This window comes from Geotrypetes seraphini, chromosome 9, assembly GCF_902459505.1.
Source record: "Geotrypetes seraphini chromosome 9, aGeoSer1.1, whole genome shotgun sequence".
Taxonomy (NCBI): Eukaryota; Metazoa; Chordata; class Amphibia; order Gymnophiona; family Dermophiidae; genus Geotrypetes; species Geotrypetes seraphini.
Genome location: NC_047092.1, coordinates 27549802 through 27572247, shown reverse-complemented (window position 1 = coordinate 27572247; position 22446 = coordinate 27549802). Strand labels below are relative to the sequence as shown.

Here is a 22446-nt window from a genome sequence, read left to right as displayed (position 1 = left end):
CTTGAGTACGGGGACCATCTAGATGAGCACCCCAAGCGTAGAGTCTGTCGTGAGGACCTTCTGATGATGGGGAGTTTGAAAAAGCAAGCCTCTGGAAAGATTGGAAGAGAGCATCTACCAACGGAGAGACTTCTTCAAGGAAGGAGTGACTGAAATGTGTCGAGAAGGAGGGTCGCAAATCTGCATCCATTGAGATGCCAGGGTCCACTGAGGAATTCTGAGGTGAAGTCTGGCAAAAGGAGTCACGTGTACTGTAGAGACCATGTGACCCAGAAGTACCATCATGTGTCTCGCTGAGATGGAAGAGTGGGAAGACACTGTATGACAGAGTTGAAGAAGAGCTTCCAGGCATTGTTATGGAAGGAATGCTCTGAGTTGGACAGTGTCCAGAACAGCTCCAATGAATTCTAGAGTCTAGGGCTGAAGTTGAGATTTGGGAAAGTTGATTTCGAATCCCAAACTTTGTAAGAACCAGGTAGTCCGTTGGGTCGCTACAATAACCCCTTGAGATGTGGAATCTTTGATGAGCCAGTCGTCGAGGTAGGGAAATACCTGAAGACCATGATTCCAGAGAGCTGCCGCTACTACTAACAGGCACTTGGTGAACACTCTGGGAAACGAGGCCAGGCCGAAGGGTAGTACTCTGTATTGATAATGCAGATTCCCCACCCGAAATCTGAGGCCGGATGAATGGGGATATGAGTGTAGGCCTCCTTGAGATCCAGAGAGCATAACCAGTTGTTCTGCTGGAGAAGGGGATAAAGAGATGCCAGGGACAACATTCAAAACTTTTCTTTGACTAAAAATTTGTTGAGAGCCCTGAGATTCAGAATGGGTTGCAGATCGCCCGTCTTCTTCGGAACAAGGAAGTAACGGGAGTAAAACCCCCTGTTCTGCTGTTCCAAGGGAACTGGTTCGATGGCATGGAGACGAAGCAGAGCTTGAGCTTCCTGAAGAAGAAGGGCCTTCTGGGATGGATTGGAAGGATACTCTCTTGGAGGAAGCTCTGGTGGAACATGAGTGAAATGAAGAGAGTATCCTTCTCTGATGATGGTAAGCACCCAGAGGTCGGATGTAATTATCATCCATCGGTTGTAAAAATGATGGAGACAACCTCCTATAGGGGGCAAAGGAGACAGAACGGTGGAGGTTATGCTCTGTTGTAAACAGTCAAAAAGGCTGAGAAGCCTTAGGTGGAGGGTTTCTGTTGCTTCTAAGGTTTCTGTTGCTTCTGAGGGTGCTGTTTTTTCAGAGGAGGGTGAGTATAAGGAGCCGGCTTTGGAGCAAAACGCCTTTGATAGATAAGAGCAGGGCGTACAAGCTTGGCAGGAGCTGGCTTTGGCTTAGGTCTGACTATAGAAGCAAATTATTTTTTATGGTCAGATAATTTCTTGGTGGCTGCCTTGATGGATTCATCAAAGAGGTCGTTGCCCTCATAAGGAGGAACCTCGATGCACTCTCAAAGACTCTGCTCCTTGTATAGAGTGTGAGGATTCTCGTCGAGGCACTCGCAAAGAATCTGCTCCTTGCTTTACGTGCTTGGATGCCAGACCAGACACTTGCAGAGACTCTGCTCCCTGCAAAGAGTGTGGAAGGTCAGACTGGGGCAAAGGAAGCGGCTCAACCTCGCGGGAGTCTGCTGAATGCCCAGGCTGGATAAGAGGAAGCAGTTTGGGTCCCATGTTAGTAAGGAACTGCATAAACTGCTTCTCTAACATAGTCTGGAAAGAAGCCGGCAAGGATGGATCCGCGTCTGAAACCGGACCACCTGCTTTGGCTGGAGGTTCCTTCGAGGTAGTGTGAGTGTGCTTCGACTTGGGAGTCTTAAGACACTTTAATCAGCACCAGCGGAACCAACTGCTGAGCTATCTGACCTGAGGAAAAAGGGGAAGATACAGCAGATGATGTTGAAGCAAGAGCCGCTGCAAACAACGAAGGTCTGATGAGGCTCGAGGTGGAAGCAGTAGGTGCAGAAGGGGTCTCAGTGGAAGTCGAGGCCGAAGACGCCTTCGAAGTCGAGGGATCAGTAGGAGACTCCATCTCGAAGAGCTTGTCCACCAAAATGCAACAATGCTTGAAAGCACGAGGCTGAAGTGTTTGGCAAGGCAAGCACGACCTAGGATGATGTTTCGGCCCAAGGCACTTGAGGCAGCGTCCATGAGGGTCCGTAAGAGAGATTGCACGCTGACACTTGCTACACCTCTTGAAGCCCTTAGCAGGCCGGGACATAGACGGAAAACTAGCCGCCACAAAATCGAAGCCCTCGGGCTGCGGCCGAGCGGCCTGTCCCGAAAAACGAACGGAAGAAAAAAAAATTTTTTTTTTAAACTAAAATAAAAGAAATAAAATAAAACAGCGATTCGTGAGGAAAAAAACCACAAACCGCGGTTTTAGAGAAGGCACAAAGTGAACGAAGTTAAACACAGAGAGTCAAAGACAGACTTCTCGGCTCCGCAGAAAACTGAGAACTAAGGTTCTCCAAGGAAATTGAAGACCCAAAAGTCAGCAGGAAAGGTTATGGCCACAGTATTTTAGCATCAGGAAGGTGTTGTAATAGCTATCTTCCAAGGGGCCAAACAGTTAACGTAGAATACTACTGTAACTTGCTGTGCCGATTAAAGGAGGCATTGAAACGAAAAAGGAGAAGAAGCTACAGACAGAAAGGAGTTCTCATTTTGCAAGACAATACACCTGCTCACAAGACTGGCAAAACAAAGGATGTTTTTTGATGCAGTTGGGGTTTCAGTGCATAGACCATCCACCCTACTTATCAGATCTTGCTCCATCTGATTATTTTCTGTTTCCAAACCTTAAAAGGAGTTTGAAAGGGTACCAATGTTTGAGTGATTCAGAGGTGATTGCAGAAGCAGAGCAGTATTTCAGTAACCAGACATCAAAGTATTTTTTGGAAGGGTTACAGAAACTTCAGACACGATGTGCCAAGTGTGTTGAACTTAGGGGTGAATATGTGGAATAACTTGTGTAAGTTTCATGGCTCCATGTCATTCCCTTCTTGTTTGGGCTGAGAACTTTTCAGCACACCCTCATAGTCATCTTAATGCTGGAGGAATAGATGAAGGTGTTTTCCATACATTTAGTTGAAATTCTTGAAGCAGCTTATGAATAGGCAAGGCTATCAAACCTTATGTCTCTAACAAGATTTAAGAATGGTCTTAAAATGTTTCCTATATTCTTGTGAAATAGCTAAATAAAGGTCTTCTATGATCTTCTGAATAAATTTTGTATAGGAGAATTCCTCTGTTGGTTGTCCTTCCTGTTCCTCTTGTGGTAGAGGTGGAGATAACATCAGTGTGGGTGAAATAGAATGAATAGGAATGATGTCCCAATTATGTGAACAATGAGGACTCTGATATTCTGAAGAATTTTGTAGCAAATCAATCAGAAGGAGAGGCAAATAGAGATATGAAAGGCTATTTTGGATTTGTACTAGATTAACTGTACTTGGCATAGCTAGGGACTCTGCTGACTGAAGACGTGCAGCACTGTCCTGCATAAAATGTTTTAGTGATTCTAAGAGAGAATAAGCAGCTCCCTTGGAGAGTGAGCCCAATGCGATAAGATTACGGTAGTTATGAGTTGGCATAACATTTTGAGAGAGCTTTTGCTGATTTGGGTAAGGACTTTGATTATCACTAATATACAATGCAGCTCCTACTGATATTCTGATGAGAGGAAGAATTTAACACTCTTCTCAGGCTGCAACTGACTTTTGAGAAGTGTGTTTTTTCTTTTCCCTCTGTTTACTTACAGTTTTCTTTTTGAGAGTTGTCACAGCAGGATGGGGGTGAGAGAGTTGGTCTTGATTCAGCAGGACTGTGACCCCCAGAGCCCCTACCCATGCTCAGGGACTGAACAGTTTGCTGGACTAAAGGATAAACTACACCGGAGCATCTGACATTGTAAAATAAAACAAAAATAAAATGTGGATGACAGCAGTATTAAAAAGAAAAATTGCAATAGGGAGAATTTTCCTGTACAAACAAAAGTAAATTGTGAGAGGTGCGGAGAGGCTGCTAGCAGTACTGTATAGATATATAAGATGGAGGGAATCTGTCATAGTAACACGGCGCAGGAACTCCCACTCATGCTCAGAGTTAGTTTAAAACCTCTCTGAGCTAGAAGAAGAATCTGGGATGCAGACTCCATCAGATGATGTCACCTGGAGTATGGCTGAATTCCCCAGTCTTGTCTACAGAGAAAGCACAGTTACTTACCGTAACAGGTGTTATTCAGGGACAGCAGGCAGATATTCTCACTGATGGGTGACGTCACTGTGGAGCCCCGGTATAGACCACTTTAAAGTGCATCGCAACTTTAAGAATTCAAAAAGTTTGCGATAGCCCGAACCGCGCATGCGCGAGTGCCTTCCCGCCCGATGAGGGCGAGCGGTCCTTCAGTTAACATATGCCAGATAAGAAGCCAACCCGGGGAGGTGGGTGGGTTGTGAGAATATCTGCCTGCTGTCCTTGGATAACACCTGTTACGGTAAGTAACTGTGTTTTATCCCAGGACAAGCAGGCAGCATATTCTCACATGTGGGTGACCTCCAAGCTAACAGAGATGGGATGGTGGGAGAGTTGACAACTTAGGAAAATAAATTTTGTAATACTCTCTGGCCAAAATGTCCATCCCGTCTGGAGAAAAAATCCAGACATTAGAGAGAAGTGAAGGAATGAACTGAGGACCAGGTGGCAGCTTTACAGAGTTCCTCAATGGTGTAGATCTAAGGAAAGCAACAAAAGCTGCCAGAGCTGTAACTCTGTAGGCTGTGACATGACTTTCTCGTGCCAGGCAGTCTGAGCAGAGCAGAATGAGATGCAGGCAGCTAGCCAGGCAGAAATCGTTCCCTTGAATACAGGATACCTTAACTTGAGTGGATCAAAAGAAAAGTTAGGGAGAAGTTTGTTGTGGCTTTGTCCGGTCCAAGTAGCAGGCCAAAGCCCATGTACAGCCCAGAGCATACAAAACAAATTCTCCAATAAGAGAATGAGGTGAAAAGTGACAACTTATAGAAGAAACTTTGGACGTGTACACAGAACCACCCTGTCATGATGGAAAACTGTGAAGGATGAATCTGCTACAAATATTTGGAACTCACCGACCCTCCTGGTAGAGGCGAGAGCAGTAAGGAAAAACTACATTCCTGCAAGAAACTGAAGAGGATCTGTGGCCATTGATTGAAATGGTAGCCTCAAACAAACTGGAAGGAACTACATGAGGAGACTGCAGAGATGGTTTCACAGGGGAAAAAATCCTACCAGAAACCTGAAAACCAAATAAAACGGGCTACAATAGGGTCAAATGACAGGAAAAAACAGGAGTTATGGTTTCACATGAAAACACCCTGTCATGAATCTGGAAACCTGTGGATAAGCAGTAAGAGGGAGACCCTTGACTGACAAAGGAAAAAAATACAATAACACTTAAAAGAAGTCTGAGAGATATAGACTCGAGACTAAAATCAAATAAAAGAAGAAAATAATCCATAAGCAATTCCACTTAAAAGAAGTCTGAGAGATGTAGACTCGAGACTAAAATCAAATAAAAGAAGAAAATAATCCATAAGCAATTCCACTATGTAGGAATGTGGAACATGAAAATAAAGAACCTAGATCACTTGTGATGGAAACATTGTTGAGTGGCTGGTTTCCTGGAGATATCCGATAAACAGGCTGAGAAAGACGCAGCCCAAGAAAAATCAACTGAGAAGGCAAATCATTGCAGACTGGAATGAATCAAAGACTTCCGAGTCAAGAGTGAACCGAGTAGGAAATATCAGAAGAGGCAAGGTCTCCCTGAAACTGAATTGAAGGAGGGAAAACCCATGTTGCCTGGGCCACCATGCAGCAAAGAGAAAATGGCAGCTGCTTCTCTCTTGAGCAAAATTAAAATGCTCAACAGGAGAAGAAATGGAGGGAATGCATATAGAAAACATGCCTGTACAATAAAGAAGAAAAACATCTGCTGCCAGTCAGAGAAGGTAGTAAAGTCTGGAGCAAAACTGGGGCAAGAGGTGATTGTGAGGAGTCGCAAACAAGTCCACTTGGTGGTGCCTCATTGATGGACTGGGAAGTTGTAGAGTTGAGAGTCCACGAGAGTTGAAGAATTCTGCTGAGGTTGTCTACTAGGGAATTCTACTCCCCAGGAATATAGACAGGCAACAAGAGCAGAGTGCAAGCTGCCGTCCAAGTCCAGATATGCTGGGCCTCTTGACACAACAGGCGAGAGCCCGCGCCTCCATACTTGTTCATGTAGTACATAGCTACTTGATTGTCCGTGCAAAGGAGGAGGACTTGAGAGCAGAGTAGATGATGAAAAACCTTGAGGTCATAAAACATCACTCTGAGTTCTAGGAACAGTCTGCGGATCGTCCCTATGAATCCCCCATACGTAAAAAGATGCGTCAGTCGTGATGAGCATAAAATGAGGGGACAAAAAAAGAAAACCTCTGTAGAGGTTAGAAGAGATCATCCATAAATGAAGCGACTGTAAATGAGACAATGTAAAAAAATATACATGCTTTTGAGAGACGACCCGTCGCTTGAGACCACTGGGAAGCAAGAATCCATTGAGGAATGCAAAAATGTAGTCCTACCCGTGGTAGAACATGAACAGTTGAAAACCTTGTGGAAAAAAACATTATGTGACTGGCAAAGATGGTTTGAAAAGGAAGCAACTGCTGACACAGACGGATCTGAAGGAAGAACTGCTGACACAGGTCTGAAGACGATCTGGAGGAAGAAATGCTCTCATGAGAGTGGTGACTAGGATTGCCCCAATTAATTATAGACATAATTACGGGGAATGTAATTTCAAAGCCTAGAACCAGAAAAATAGAGATGGCGCAGACCACTTCCTGAGAAGAAACAGCTTGATGAACCAGACGTTCAGAAAAAGAGAAAACCTGAAAGCTGTGTAATCAGATAGATGCGGACAACACAATCAGACACGTCAAGAAGACTCTGGGAGAAGAAGCCAGACCAAAAAGAAGGACTCTGTACTGGTAATGGCAACAACTGAGTTGAACTCAAAGGTGTATTCCGAAAACCATGGGAATTGGAATATGTGGAGGCTTCCTCGAGATCCAGGAAGCATAGCTAGTAGGTAGGAATGAGGATAAACAAGTGAAATACCTCCCGACCAGGAAAATGATGAGAGCTCTGAGATCCAGGAAAAATCTCAGCCCTCCTTTCAACTTGGGAATCAAGTTGAAAAGGAATAAGAATCCCTGTCTCCACAAATCAGAGGACCCTTCGATGGCAATCAGCAAAAGAAAAAAAGGGACGACTGTGCCAGATCCAAAACAGACTCTCTTAGAAAAAAGATCTGAAAGCAGGATGAAAACATTGAGTATAGAAAATCTGCCCTATGAAGAAAACTCAAAGAGCTAAGGTGATGAACTCTCAGCAATGCATGAGGAACTGAAGACAGCCTCCAAATGTAGTACTTGAGAAAGCCCTAACTATAGGGAAAAAGTATCTACAAATCTTCGTTGAGAAGATTGAGATGAAGGTGACCAGAAAGTCTCACTTGGTCTAGTAAAACAGACAACTGCTGAATAGGTATGTCCCAGCGCAACCATGGAAGCACCCAAAGGTCGTCCCCCAAACAAGGCATATTTACTAGCCTGTTCTGGTGGACAATCATGAAAAAACACAGGCACTGTACGTGTAAGCAGAGAAAAGTGGAACATGACATGGAAAAATGTATGCCAAGTAAAGTGGTGACTGAACCAGTGAGGTAGCATAGAAATCTGGAAAGTCGATTAGCCCACTCTGCCCAGAAAGACAGAGACCTATACACTAGCATGTAGAGTGGACTCCACCAGTAGAGATTTACTGAAACAGCCTCAGTGTTTCTAAAAGTATAGCAAAAAATCCCTGAGTAGACATCAAGGAAAAGAAAATCCTTAACAAAGGAACAACTTTGCAAAGGTAACTTCCAAGGGAATGGCACAAAGTGTAGATATTCCACTAAGGAATCATAAAATAAAATCTTAACCCTACTGAACTGAAAATAGAAGCATGTGGCAAAAAAAAAAAAAACCCCCACCGCTACAGAGAGATATGGGGTCTTGATCAAAAACCCCCTTCCTCTCAGAGATTCAATCCCAAACTATACAGAATTGATGTCAGGGAGTCGGTGTCAAAGGCTTGAAGACAGTTTAATGACTGCAAGGCCTTCCCATACCGAATTGACACCGACACCGGCAACGTTAAAGAAGACTGGCGTCGCTGTATATGAAAGTGTTACCGGTGTCAAGAACTGATACTGGACTGACACCTGAAGTCGACAGTAACAACTGAAAATACAGTTGAACATGATGGTGCCGACATGAAGGAAATCTGCTAAAGAGGAAAACACTGGTACCGCTGGCTGCATCGCCGGTACCATCGGTGTGCGGAAAAAATTTTAGCAGGAAAGAAAAAACACATCTATGAACCGGTACCCTCGGTCACTCCACGCTTCCAAGATGAGTCTGCCCGTACCGAGGTACTCATCGATATCAAAGCAGAGTCCGAAAGAAAACACACAAGTACCATGGGTCCAAGAAACGGTACCATCGGTGTCGCTCCACACTTCCAAGATGAGTCTGTCCGTACCGAGGCACTCATTGATATCGAAGCGGAGTCAGAAAAAAACCAAACACCAGTACCATGGGTCTAAGAACCGGTACCATCAGTGTCACTCCACACTTCCAAAATGAGTATGCCCGTATCAAGGCACTCATCGATATTGAAGCAGAGCCGAAAAGAAAAAACACTGGTACGCTTGGCCTATGAACCAATACCATCGGTGCAAGGAATGGGGCTGAGTGAGGTCAGCAGGACTTGACTCACTGCTACAATGACCAAGGTCGGCAGGATTAGACACACTGCTACAATGACCTGAAGCCCAAAAGAGAAAGTTGCAAGCCAATTTACCTAGAGAAGATCGAGCCCGTCAATGTCGGTGCCGGCTGGAAGAACGGTGCTGGAAATAGGCTGGGCACTGGATTATTGATGCCAGCGGGTGATGGATTCCTGACGGCGCCGATGGAAAACTGCTTCTGAAGAATGAAAATGCGCTGGGGAAGAGAAGAGCAGGGGAAGAAGAAAATGGCAAGGCCGAGGACCCGACATTGCTAGAACCACAGAAGGATGTCTGTGGAGACAATTTCCCCAGCAAAGCAATTGCGCTGGTGGAAAAGGAACAGGAAAAACCTGCATGGAAAAACAGCCATAAGGTGGGGAGAAAACAGTATGGCGACCCATAAGGCCCCACCAAGCCTAACCGACGATGGTAAAAGAAAAAAAATTTTAGTTGTTTGTTTTTTGGGGGAGGGGGTGTTTAAACTAAAAATGAAAGAAAAGAAAAAACTAAAAACTAACTAAAAAATCAGAAAATCGCGAGAGCGGGAAGGCAGCAAAAAGAAAATTTTTCAACAGCCGTTGAAACACAACTTCTTAGCTCTGCGGAAACTAAGAAACTGAAGGACCACGCACCCTCATTAGGCGGGAAGGCACTCACGCATGCACGGTTCAGGCTATCGCAAACTTTTGGAATTCTTACAGTGGTGATGCACTTTTAAAGTGGTCCGTATTGGGGTTCCGTTGGTGACGTCACCCATCAGTGAGAATATGCTGCCTGCTTGTCCAGGGATAAAATAAATTATTAAAATGTAGTGGAAACCATACCTTTCCCTTCCTATCCCTCCCAGGCTATAGTAAATGAAGGCTCAAGGCTCAAGTAGGAGCCATTCCTAAATGACCTAAAGGTTAACTTGAATTCTTACTTTTAAACTTGAGAAATCCTCACATTACACAAGATATTATTAGGCAGTTAGAGAGTCAGAGAGCTAACTGGAATTCTCACAGATTTTTCAGCATAGGTTCACGACCTCAAGATCTAGAATACTATTTATAAGTCACAGTAACTCCAACTTAGCTGAAATAATCTCATACTACAGCGAACAATGTGTCAAAGAGCAAAACATGTCATCTCATGCAAAAATCCATCATAAGGAAACACTAAAGCCCTGATTCTATAAACGGTGCCTAACTCCTATGTGCCATTCAGCGTTCTTAGGCACCATAGGCATTGAACCCTTAGACGCACTTCCATTTAGGCCAGGGTTTTCTTGGCATAAATGATGGCTCCTAAGTCAATCCAAACTCCTCCCATAAATCTGCCTCTAACCATGCCTGCTTGCTGGTAGGCACCTCAGTGTATATGCCTACCTCAAAAAGGTAGACACCTACCATTGCTGATTAAACCATTTTAAAAAAAATTGTAGGAACGTGGCTTCCGGAGCCATTAATAGAATCTGGGCCTATGGGGCGTGGCTTTGGAGCGTTCCGATGTTGTCGGGTAGTTGAAGAGCTCTGTAAAATCAGGCTATTTATGGTATTTTAAAGTATTAAAAATTCATGAGTCACATCAGTAAAGTTTTATTTTCGGTAGCGGAATGGCTTCAGGCAAGCAGTGTAAAAGCGCGTCAGCGGGAAAAGGAGCAGGAAGCGTCAAGAGGTCAAAGTTGGAGCCGACGTCTCCTGCATTAGTTCTGCTTCCAACGGATGAAATAGAGAACTGAGACCTCATGAAGGAATTGCAACAGATTAAAGAGATAGTGCTAAATAATGCAAAAAAACATAAGAGGTCAAAGAAGAGGTAGAAAATTTAAATAAAAGAATGCAAGTAGTAGATTTAAAAATTGAGCATATAGAAAAACGTGTGGAGAAAACTGAGGCAGAAATAACACAATATAAAAATGATCACAAAGATATAGAGATATTAAAGAAAGAACTGGAGGATCTGTTTAATCGCGAAAGATATAGTACTGGAACCCTTGTTGTTAGCTATTCAACAGGTAAGGGAGATTCAAGGTATTCCACGTTCTGGAAAGTAGTATAAGGTATCTGCATATGCGGATGATATACTGCTTCATTTGAAGAATCCTGAGGCAACCATCCCATGTTTACTGGATTTGTTTGAGAAATTTGGAAAATTTTCAGGATATAAAATAAATTGGTCTAAATCAGAAGTCCTTCCTCTAAATATACATTGGGTAAGAGGTTTATTTGATTCATTCCCTTTTATATGGAAGGAGGAAGGAATAAAATATTTAGGAATTTGGATAAAAAATACACTAGATGAGACAATGAAAGTGAATGAAAGGTTTTTATTGCAAAAAGTAACAGAGTTATGTGAGCAATGGAATCCTTTACATTTGTCTTGGTGGGGAAGAGTCCAAACTATAAAGGTGATGATTTTGCCTGTTGTTTGTTACCAATTGGGGATGATACCAGTTTTTTTCCAGGGGTCTTTTTATAAAAAATTGAATAGTATTCTTACTAAGTTTATTTGGCTGGGTAAAAGTGCAAGAATTGCCTTAGTGTCTTTACAAAAGCCAATTAAGGATGGTGGGGTAAATTTTCCAAACTTCTATAGGTACCATCAATCCTATATAATGCGCCAAGGTATATATTGGGTCCTCCCAGAACTCATGGAAAAGCTACCAGATTGGTTATGGTTAGAATGGCAGCTCATGTTTCCCATTAGGCTTCTCAGAATTAAAATGCCTAGGATACGTAAAAACAATAGAATATTAATGGACACATGGAAAACTTTATGTTATATTAATAATTTAACACCTCTTCCAATTCAAAAATCAATGTATCAAAATATATGGCTAAACTCCAGGATCCAAATAGGCGGTTTTAAGATTGTCTGGAAGGATTGGATTAAAGCAGGTATACGAACCTTAAATGATGTCATTTCTAATGGTAAACTGCTGGATTTTTCACAGTTGCAATATAAATTTGGCCTTGATAAAAAACAAAGTTATAAATGGTTGCAACTGAAGCAGGCTATTCAGGCAGGGTTCCCTGAATGGAAATCTCTTAATGATCAATTTAGTTTAGATTTCTTATGCTTTCAGGCAGATTTTCTGGGTCACCAGGCCGCACAGTGGTATAAATTATTATCTAGCTATTCGAATAAGAAACCAAAGACTGGACTTAGAGATATTTGGAGCATTGAGATTAAGCATCAAATTAATGCATCTCAATGGCCACGTATTTGGTCTTGGAGGATGAGATGTACATGGTTTTTACTGTTGCATAGAGCACTCTGGACCCCTGTTCGTTTACAAAAATTGGATTGCTTTAAGTCTAATAGATGCTGGCATTGTCATCTCGAGGCTGGAACTTTAGATCATTTATTGTTTCATTATCCATTTATTAAAGCTTTTTGGCAGTCAATTTGGGATCAAATAAATTGTATGCTAGAAAATCATGTACCATTGTCATATGACACAATTTTATTTGGCATGTCTATGAGAGCTAAAAGCCAATTATCTGCTAATAATAATAAACTTTTAATGATTTTAACAGGAGTTGCCATTCAGCAAATAACATATAACTGGAAAGATTGCACAAGATTAAATTATTGTTTTTGGTGGAACTCGGTGTGTCAAATGTATAGGATGGAAAGAGCTCTTGCAGTTCAAAATGGATATTTTAATAAATTTAAGGATGTGTGGGGGCCATTAATAAGGTATTATAATGAATAATCAGCATTTTTCCCTACTTACTTAATATATATTGTTTTGTGGGTGGGGGGTGGGTTTTGTGGTTTTCATTATCAAATTGTAAAACAAATGATCTAAATTATTATATGATATATATTATATTTGAATATAATTTTTGGGAGGGTGGGGTGGGATATAATCTTTTTCTTGAGGAAAACGTAGAGCTTCAAGTGATGTTGTATATTAAATGATGATTTTATTGTACACTTGTTGAAAGATTTAAAATGAATAAAGATTTATAAAAAAAAAAAAAAAAGAATTTGGGCCTATATGCTTTTGGTATTACCAATACTGGACGATGCCTCTTAACTAGAGTTATCACTTAAAGCATTAATTGTAATATTTACAAATTTTTCTTAAGTGTTCAGTAAGGTTTCCCTTTCATTAAAAGTAGATGTAATAGAATCAGATTTCTCACTTTTGTACAGTAGGGGAAAGGGTCATATTTTCTCAAGTGAGATAGTTACACTCTAACTCAGCTTTGCTAGTCATGCCCCCTCTGATTTAACTTCCTTTATCAGAGGGGCGTTACCAGAAGAGCTGGCATCTGCAGTGCACATCCATCAAAAATTGTCTTATGTGTCTTCACGTTGGTTCTGCTGGCCTCATGCCTACCTGGGAAGGCTGCAAGAAGGTGAGAAAGGAGGATGTCAAAAAAGAGATGCCTATACATACAAGGGGAATGCGAGAGAGAGATGGTTGCATACATGGAGAAAGAGACCCTGCCAAGAGAGTTAAGAGAAGACATAGAGAAAAGCAGAATCCAGATAATGGGATCAACATGACTTAAAAAAAAAAAAAAAAAAATGATCACACAAAAAGGATAAAAAATAAAATTACATTTTTTATTTCATGATTAGAATGTCAGCTTTTGGAATATACATCTGCCAGAGCTAATTGGGGACACGCGGCTGAAGTTTGTTTTACTTAAGAGGGTTCTCAGCATGAGGATGTTGCGAAACATTGTTCTAATCAGACTGACTGAATGTTTCATCTCTGTGATTCTCCAACCTATCCTGGGAGAGCACCAGTCAAGTCAGTTTTCAGGATACCTGTAATGAATATGCATGAAAGATTTTCATCTATTACCTTCACTGCATAGGCCTCTCATATGCATATTCACTGTAAATATCCTGAAAACCAAAGTGACTGATGCTTCCGCAGGACAGGTTTAAGAACCATTGAGCTAGCTCATGAACACTACTTTGACTAAACAACTCGTATGCTTAGTACACCAAGGGGAAGTTGTTACTTCATGTTTCTCCTTTAAGTGGGTCCTTTCTTATCTTTATAGAAAGTGCCAATTTAATACAAACATTTATAATATCTAAGCTCACAATGTTAGTTTCTAAACAAATCTCCAGAGTGGCCCCAAAGCATTAAGATCAGATGTTCTATAGAACACACACTATTAAGAGGAAAAACCGCAAACAAAACTGTTTTTAAATATGCCCATCGGGGAAAGGGGGGTTATAAATTAGATAAGATGTGTCATCAACCAACTGATCGTGGAGAAAAAAGCCTCAAATATCATGACAGCACATTACTACAAAATAAGCTAGGCTGTCTTCTCACATCATTGGTATTAAAAAAAAAAAACTCCATAATAGAAAACCATAAGATTCTGGTTCATGACATTAACCTTCAGAAACCAGCTAAAACAGATGCTGGAAAATAAAAACATGTTTAACCACTATGAATAGCTACTTTGGGTTTCCTTAGCTGTCAGATGAGAGGGTCAATTAAAACAGAGGATGAAAGATTTTCCCTTTAAAAACATTTTTGAAATTACTAAAGGCTCGTTTTACTAAGCTGCGATAGTGTTTTTAGCACGCGCGAAACCTGTGCTACGCAGCTAGAACTAAAGCAAGCTCAATGCTGGCGTTGGGGTCTAGCGCGTGGGGCAATTCAGCGCGTGCTAAAACTGCTACCACAGCTTAGTAAAAGGAGCCCTTAGTGTTGTATAACACTATTTTTCATATAAGATTTCATGCTTTAAATATCAACAACCTCAGGCCTAGGTACAAAGAATAAGCCCTCTGGCAAAAGTATCCCAACCTACCTGAACAACCGCCTCATCCAAACCATCTCAATCAGACATAGAAAAACACACACCCCTCAATCAAAGAAGTAAAATGGAAAAAAACTATACGATGGTCTCCTGGCCACTCAAGCAGCTAAACTGGTAGATAACTAAATCTCCAGTCTACTGATAACGAAGCCAGACTACAAGACGTTCAGAAAATAAATAAAAACTATACTCTTCAAGAAATTCCTGAAACAGCCATAACTTCAGAAAAGAAATAAAAACTACATTCTTCAAGAAATTCCTGAAACAGCCCTAACTTCAAACTTACAGTACTTCCCCCCTCCCTCTTCCCACCACACAGAAACTACATAACCTACTCTTTACCTATCTAGAAAGGACAAATGTTCTTCCATTGTAACCCTCCGTTTTTTATCTCTTTTGTAACCCGTCTTGAACCGCAAGGTAATGGCGGAATAGAAATCTCTAATGTAATGTAATGTAATATAAAAAATAATTTTTACCCACCTGACATACTTTCCCTTTTCCTTCGCTGTAGCAATACTGCTCTCTCTTTATCCAATGCCCTGCCAAAAGGATTATGATTTTCAATTCAAATTTGTTATAATTAACTATAGTGTACAAAGACAAAATCTCACAGAGAGAAAAATATTCTTATAAAAAGATACAAAATAACCAAGCAGGTTCAGGCTATAAACTTGTAACCATTTAACACAAAAGATACAAATGATGAAACAATTTTAAATGGGTGGAGGCAAACAAGAGCTCAGTGAGCTAGAACTTTGGAACATAATATTCCTGTCCTACTCACATATTATCGAGCCATCATTAGTCACAAAAACCTCCCCCTTATTTTTGAAACATCAAATGTGTCCAATTCCTATTTTCCTTTCCTATTTTTTTGTTTCATTTTTACTTTCTATATGTCCACCTCCGTTCTCTGTTAATAGTCTTTTTCATATCTCACAGTTTAAGCACAGATGAACAGCCCAAAAATTTTAAAGTTCCACTTAACTTGAAAATTAGCCAGCAGTTCCTGACGTAAAAAATTTTGCTTAGTTCAGATGGTACTACACATTGCTCAACAAGCGAGCGTTTGAACTAAGTGAAATTTTTCACAACATCAGGAACTCCTGGTTAATTTTCAAGCTAAGTGGGACTTTTTAAGTTTTTGGGCTGTTCATCAAAGCTTAAACTGTGGGGGAGTGTGTGGTACAGTGGTTAGAGCCACAGCCTCAGCACCCTGAGGGTTGTGGGTTCAAACCCCACACTGCTCCTTGTGACCCTGGGCAAGTCACTTAATCCCACATTGACCCCAGGTACATTAGATAGAGTGTGAGCCTGCCAGGACAGATAGGGAAAAATGCTCGAGTACCTAAATGTACACCACTTAGGTTTTAAGTGGTTGGTAAATAAATAAATACTGTATGTACTTTTTCTTACTATCTTTATTAAAACAGATTACGTTCTTACCTTGCTAATATCTTTTCTAATAGATAGGTGTATTTTTCAGGACAGCAGGCATTCTCCCCATGCTCACGAACCAAGCAGATGTAATTCATTCCAGATTTTCAGCCCCTCCTCCAGAGGGTTCTGCTGCCCCCTTCATTTTGTACCATTGCAAGCAATAGCCCTATATAAGAACATATAAGGAGGGGTACAGAAAGATTCCCTGAACTACAGATCTGTTCTGCTCAGAAAGTAAAACAAGCATGTTAAACATTTTAATTGAACAATCGAAACATCGAAATAACCAGACCAATCAGAAACATTTATGGAGCTCAAACATTTCCCTAATGTGTTATAGCAAGAGATCATTCTTCAAACCCTTGAGAAATGACCAATATCAAAATCTCATTTTGACTCAAACTTCCTGATTTGTAGAAGCAGCTCTGCCAAACAGAGTAAATGGGCTTCCAGGCACAGCATTCTTGGTGTCTGGTGATTGACATATACCACTGCTGTAGCACTGTCCAAGAAGACTCGGACCACCTGTCCTCCCAGACTCTTATTCAGCTTCTGTAATGCCATTCAAATAGCACAAAGCTCCAGGTCTGTTGTTTGACCATTTTCTCTGGGAGGTCGACCAACACCCCTGGACAGGGCATCTTTTGCAATAGCCTCCCCCAGTTGAACAGGCTAGCAACCAGTGTAAGAATCACCCACGAAGATAATCTAATGGGCATACCCCATAATAATGACTGTGATCAGAGGGACCAACTCATATTTCGCAAAGCTTCTGTCTGCATGCCTCTGGAAGATAGATCTGGCCTTCTGTCTTATTGAAGAGTACTCTCAAGTATTCCAAAAATTAAGATGGAACAAGTTGGCTCTTTTTTTGAAAATTCAATATACAGCCCAGCTGCTACCAACATCATTACCTTGGTGAGCATGCGGGAGTACTGTTACCAACCCAAATGGGAGTGCCGAGAACAGATCATGTCTTTTTTATCACATGGAATCTCAGGAATCTCCTATGTTCTAGAAATATGGGAATATGCAGGTAGAAGTCAAGTCTGTCAAGTCTAGAGAAGCTAGAAATTCCCCCACATAAGTGACTGCATGGTTTCCATGCAAAAGCATGGAACCCTCCAGGTCACATTGAAGTGTGTGAAATCTAGAGTGGGTTTTCAATCTTCTGAGCCTTTTTTGGGCACTATGAAATATATGGAGCATATGCCCGAACCTGATTCTTCTAGCAGCACTAGCTCTATGGCCTGAATTTCTACAAGTCTCTGCACTGTTTCCAAGACTGCATGACATTTCTGGGCACCCCACTGGGAGTCTGTTAAGGGATGGGTGAACTCAAGCTTATACTCTCCCCAAATGATCTCAAGTATCCAGCAGTCTGAATAGATCTGCGCCCAAACCTCCGCATATGTTGAGAGCCTTCATCCTATCCTGAGAGGGCAGATTTCAGCCCTGGCATCATTGCTCTTTCTTACAGGCTGCTATAGGAGAAGAACTGGAGGCTTGGCTTCACCTAGCTCCTGTGAATCTCTGTCTTGATCTGTGATAGGATCTCTGAGATAAGGCTCTGTCGAAAGCACTGGAATTACGAAAATTAGACCACACAGAACCTCAGGCAGAGATTTTGGCCAGCGATCTGCAACGCTGGCCATCAGATTGTCCAGACCCTTTCCAAACATCTGCACCTTGAAAGGGAGTCTGCTAAGAGTAGCCTTGGAGGAGGAATCTCCCACCCATTGCCTGATCCAGAGCATTCTTCAGGCTGACATGGAATAAGTGATGACATTGATAATGATGTTGTAGAGAGCACTGGCTTCATAATCCACTCCTGCTAGAATAAGCTGGGGTAAAGGCTCTTCCTCTGCCAGGGTGAGCCTACACATCTAGGTATGACAAGAGCATGCCACAAAAGAGGATGCTGCAGCTGCCTTGATCCCTAAAGTCAAAGCTTCAAATTGCCTCTTTAGGACCACATCCACTCTTCTCGGTCTCAATTGAGAGATCGAGTGGTGCGCATTCCTACACTAATTTTTCATTTTTGGCGCCACAATTTCATTGGCCCCAAGATCATGATGTCACCTATTACGTACATAAAAGAAGGAGTGGCCAGGCAGCCGGCGTCTTTGAACCATTACTTGCATGTAAAACTAGGTATTGTCCAGACATAATACTTATAATATAATGGCATGATTTTAATGCATATTAAGCTCACAGTATCACGTTTTTCTTAAACATTTATATTTCATTTGCAAAGACCAAAGTGTGTGAATTAAAACATCCATTTGGTTAAGAATTTGTCATTGCCTTGTGAGGGTTCTCTGAATCAGCAATTTGTGAAATGCATCAGAACCCTGAAGAACTTTAAAGCCAAAAGCTAAGTACAATCAATCATTAAAAATTAAGCAATTTTCTAAGATAAGTTGAGATGTTTCCTGTGTGAGAAATGTGCTATGACTGAGAAACAAGATATTCAGTGGTGGATTTAACACACACAAATGGTCTAAAATTCAAGAAATCTCTGAGCACTGAAGAAATTTTGAAATATAATTTAATTATTTCATACATTTATATAGACTAGAGAATGTAGTTCTTTGTATCCTTTACTACTACACATTCCTCACATGGCAGGGACATGCGCTTGGTTACCCGAGTAACCAAGGAATCCTCCTTAGGCTGAACGAGCATTCTGTGTCATAGGATAAAGCCTAGACATTGTTTTGGCTACCTTTAGTGTACCTCAGGAGCATCCCAGTGCTCTGTGACTAAAACACTCATATCAGAATGCCAGGGAAAAGAAATGGGCTGCATTCTCACTCCACTCAGGATAGAACCCTGAGTGGAAGGGACCTGCTGGGAAATACAGAGAACAGAGCAGGTCAGATTGATACCTTCAACTCGCGTGCAGCAGGATGAACTGAGAAGCACAGAGCAGTGTCAGACTTCTGAGATGTGGAACACAACCCATTGATCTTTTGCACTAGAATGCAAATTAGGCAACGGTATAATAGGTGATTTCAATTACCCCATTATTGGTTAACTGTTACATCAGGAAACACTAGGGAGGTAAAAATTCTACAGATAAATGGCTGCTTCTTGGAGCAACTGGTCCATAAACCAACAAGAGGGGGAGCTATTTTAGATCTAGTCCTTACTGGAATGCAGGGCACAATATGAGATGTAACAGTGTTTGGTCTGCTGAAAACCAGTACTCATAACATGATCAAGTTTGAGCTCATATCTGGAGTGAAATTACAAAGAAAATCTAATGCAGCAGCAATTAATTTTTGAAAGAAAGACAATGATAAAAAGAAAACTATTAAAAGAAGCTAAAAGAATCAGCCAGAAAGGTTAAGACTTTAAATCAAGCATGGATTTTGTTTAAAAGTACTATCTTGAAACCCAGACCAGATGTAGTCCAAGTATTAACAAACATGGAAAGAAGAGCAAATGACAGCCAGCATGGAAGCAAAAACAAATAGTAAAAAACATTTTAGGTATAATAAAAGCAAGAAGCTGGGAAAGAATCAGCAGGACCTAGATGACCGAGGAGTAACAGGGGTGCTCAGACAAGACAAGACCATAGCGGAGAGATTAAATCAATGCTTTGTTTCAGTCTTCACCGAAGATGTGAAGGAGAAGTGCCAGAAATGGTATTCAATGCTGATAAGCCAGAGAAACTGAAACAAATCTCTTTAATATTGGAAGATGTATTAGGTCAATTTGATAAATTGTACAGTTGCAAGTTACCTGGACCAGATGGTATATATCCAAGAGTTCTGACAGAATTTAAAATTTAACTTGCACAGCTATTATTTGTAATTTATAATTTATCTTTAAAATCTAGCATAGTACCAGATAACTGGAAGGCGGCCAACCTAAAACTAAATTTTAAAAAAGGGTTCATGAGGTGATCCGGGAAATTATAGACCTGCGAGTCTTTTGTTGATTCTGGACAAAAGAACAAAATGACAGAACATATACATAAGCATGGACTAATGAAACAAAGCCATCACGGATTTAGTCCAGGAAAATCTTGCCTCGTCAATCTACTAGAAGAGACAAAAGTTAATTTAATCATGCATTTTTTAATGAAAATAACTAATGCGTAGACTGGATGTACCGTTCAAGTCTTTATCTGCCATCATTTACTATGTTACTTTGTTAAAAGTGCCAAAGGCTTGAACCGCCAGAGTACTGTGGGATCATCCCCTTGGTCGAAGGCTACCAAAGTTTCCTGCATACTTGTTCTTGCGATGCCAAACCGCCCAGCAGGGAAGAGTCATTCTATGACAGCAAGGGCATACAGACTGATCTCTCGCCTTCAGAGCACCTGTTAGAAAGGTCCACAGCCTCTGCCAATGACACTGATGCGTCCTGGAGCCCAAGCCCCTTTGCTTGACCACTGGTTCACTGCCAGACCTTATATAAGGATCCCTATTATCCAAACAAGCTCTTCACATCAAATTAACAAATTCAGGAGAAATGGCTTTACTAGGCAACACTAAGTCCCCTTTAGATAACTCCACCATACGTCTCTTGGGTTCTGTGGCTTCGCTCTTATGCTTAGGCATACCACTGTTCTGGGTCTCTTGGATGGATTTTCTCCTGGTAGACAGACCCCCACAAAAGTTCCTCAGCCCTAAAGTCTGAAGGGGAGGCTAAGCTTAAGAACATAAGAATAGCCTTACTGTGTCAGACCAATGGTCCATCATTCCCAGTAGCCTGTTCTCACAGTGGCCAATCCAGGTCACTAGTACCTGGCCAAAACCCAAAGAGTAGCAACATTCCATGCTACCGATCCAGGGCAAGCAGTGTCTTCCCCCATGTCTTTCTCAATAACTTGTGAACTATTGTCTGCCTCTAGAACAGGGCATTACTTTGGTAGGATATTTCTGCTCTTTCATTGGGGGGGGGGGGGTTCTTTCAGGTGTAAGTTCTTCTGCACCACAGTACGGCTGGGAAACATCATATCACCAAAGCTGTGGCTCAGGTTACATCTTCTGTCTCTGTGCAGACAGAAAATATTACCCAGGCAGAGGGAGTAGTTCCATGTACAAGTTGTCTTCAGCTTGAATCCCTCATGAAAGAAGTAAAAGAACCGAGAGGAGGTGGCAAGATTGAGAAGAATCCGTGAAAATGAGAGGTACATCAATGAAATGGTTCTTGAGGTGTCAAAGATTTCCAGTAATGGGGAAGAAGAGTTTGTGCTGATGGATGACAGCTGGACTCAGATTATGGAACACTGTAAGATTGGTATTGTGACTGCCCCCGCCCTTAAACTGAAGAACTGGTATGCTGTCCTGGAAGTGGAGAAGATGAGAGCATCCCAAGGAGAGGAAAGACCAGAGCTTGAAATACCAAAAAGAACGGACCTGTGACCACTAGGATGCGTAAGGTAGTAGTAGTTGGCCATTCCCTTCTGAGGGGTACAGAAGCGTCCATCTGCAGACCAGACATGATGTCACGAGATGTATGCTGTCTGCCTGGTGCCATAATCCAAGATGTTACAAGAGCTTGCTGAGACTCATCAAGCTTGGCCAAAACCCAAGGAGTTGCAATATTCCATGCTACCAATCTAGGGCAAGCAGTGGCTTCCCCATGTCTTTCTCAACAACAGACTATGGACTTTTCCTCCAGGAACTTGCCCAAACCTTTCTTAAAACCATCTATGCTATCCGCTCTTACCACAACCTCTGGTAATGTGTTCCAGAGCTTAACTGTTCTCTGAGTGAAAAAAATATTTCCTCCTATTGGTTTTTAAAAGTATTTCTCTGAAACTTCATATAGTGTCCCCTAGTCTTTGTAATTTCTGACGGAGTGAAAAATCGATCCACTTGTACCCGTTCTACTCCACTCAGGATTTTGTAGACTTCAATCATATCTCCCCTCAGCCATCTCTCTTCCAAGCTGAAGAGCCCTGTTTTAGTCTTTCCTCTTATGAGAGCAGTTCCATCCCCTTTATCATCTTGGTTACTCTTCTATGTACCTTTTCTAGCGCCACTATATCTTTCTTGAGATAAGGAGACCAGAATTGCTCTGACTTTGTGGGCTGTGACTCGCTTCTCCAGTTGGAGCCCAGCCTGAGCAAAACAGAAAATTTATCAAGGAAAACTAATTCACCTCTTTAACCATCCCTAACTTGAAATTTTCTGAGCAAAGTCTCATCCATGTAATTAGGACCCTTTCTTTTTTTTGTAACTCTTCCTGGAAATGTCCAGTTATCTTTCTCTGTGATCTATCTAGAACTGGAAGGTATAAGCAGAATAGAAGTCACTAATGGTTAAATAACCTGCTTCTTAGCAATGAAGAGTTTCTATCTCACATTACTGCTGAATCT

The 22446-nt window shown here is 41.6% G+C and overlaps 1 protein-coding gene across 9 annotated transcripts in view; it reads right to left on the bottom strand.

The window, feature by feature from the left end:
* The window catches only part of KMT2E (lysine methyltransferase 2E (inactive)), a 451336-nt gene that overhangs the window by 316795 nt on the left and 112095 nt on the right, over positions 1 to 22446 (bottom strand). For 8 of the 9 annotated variants that reach the window (XR_004540680.1, XM_033959237.1, XM_033959230.1 and 5 more), the window contains one exon: positions 15147 to 15205. Coding sequence is in view for 8 of the 9 variants with exons in the window: in XM_033959237.1 (XP_033815128.1) it covers positions 15147 to 15205 (59 nt within the window). In the remaining variant the exon portion in view is untranslated. Of the gene's footprint in view, positions 1 to 15146; positions 15206 to 16112; positions 16217 to 22446 lie in introns of those variants that run through there. The other variant, XM_033959236.1, reaches the window with a different exon arrangement.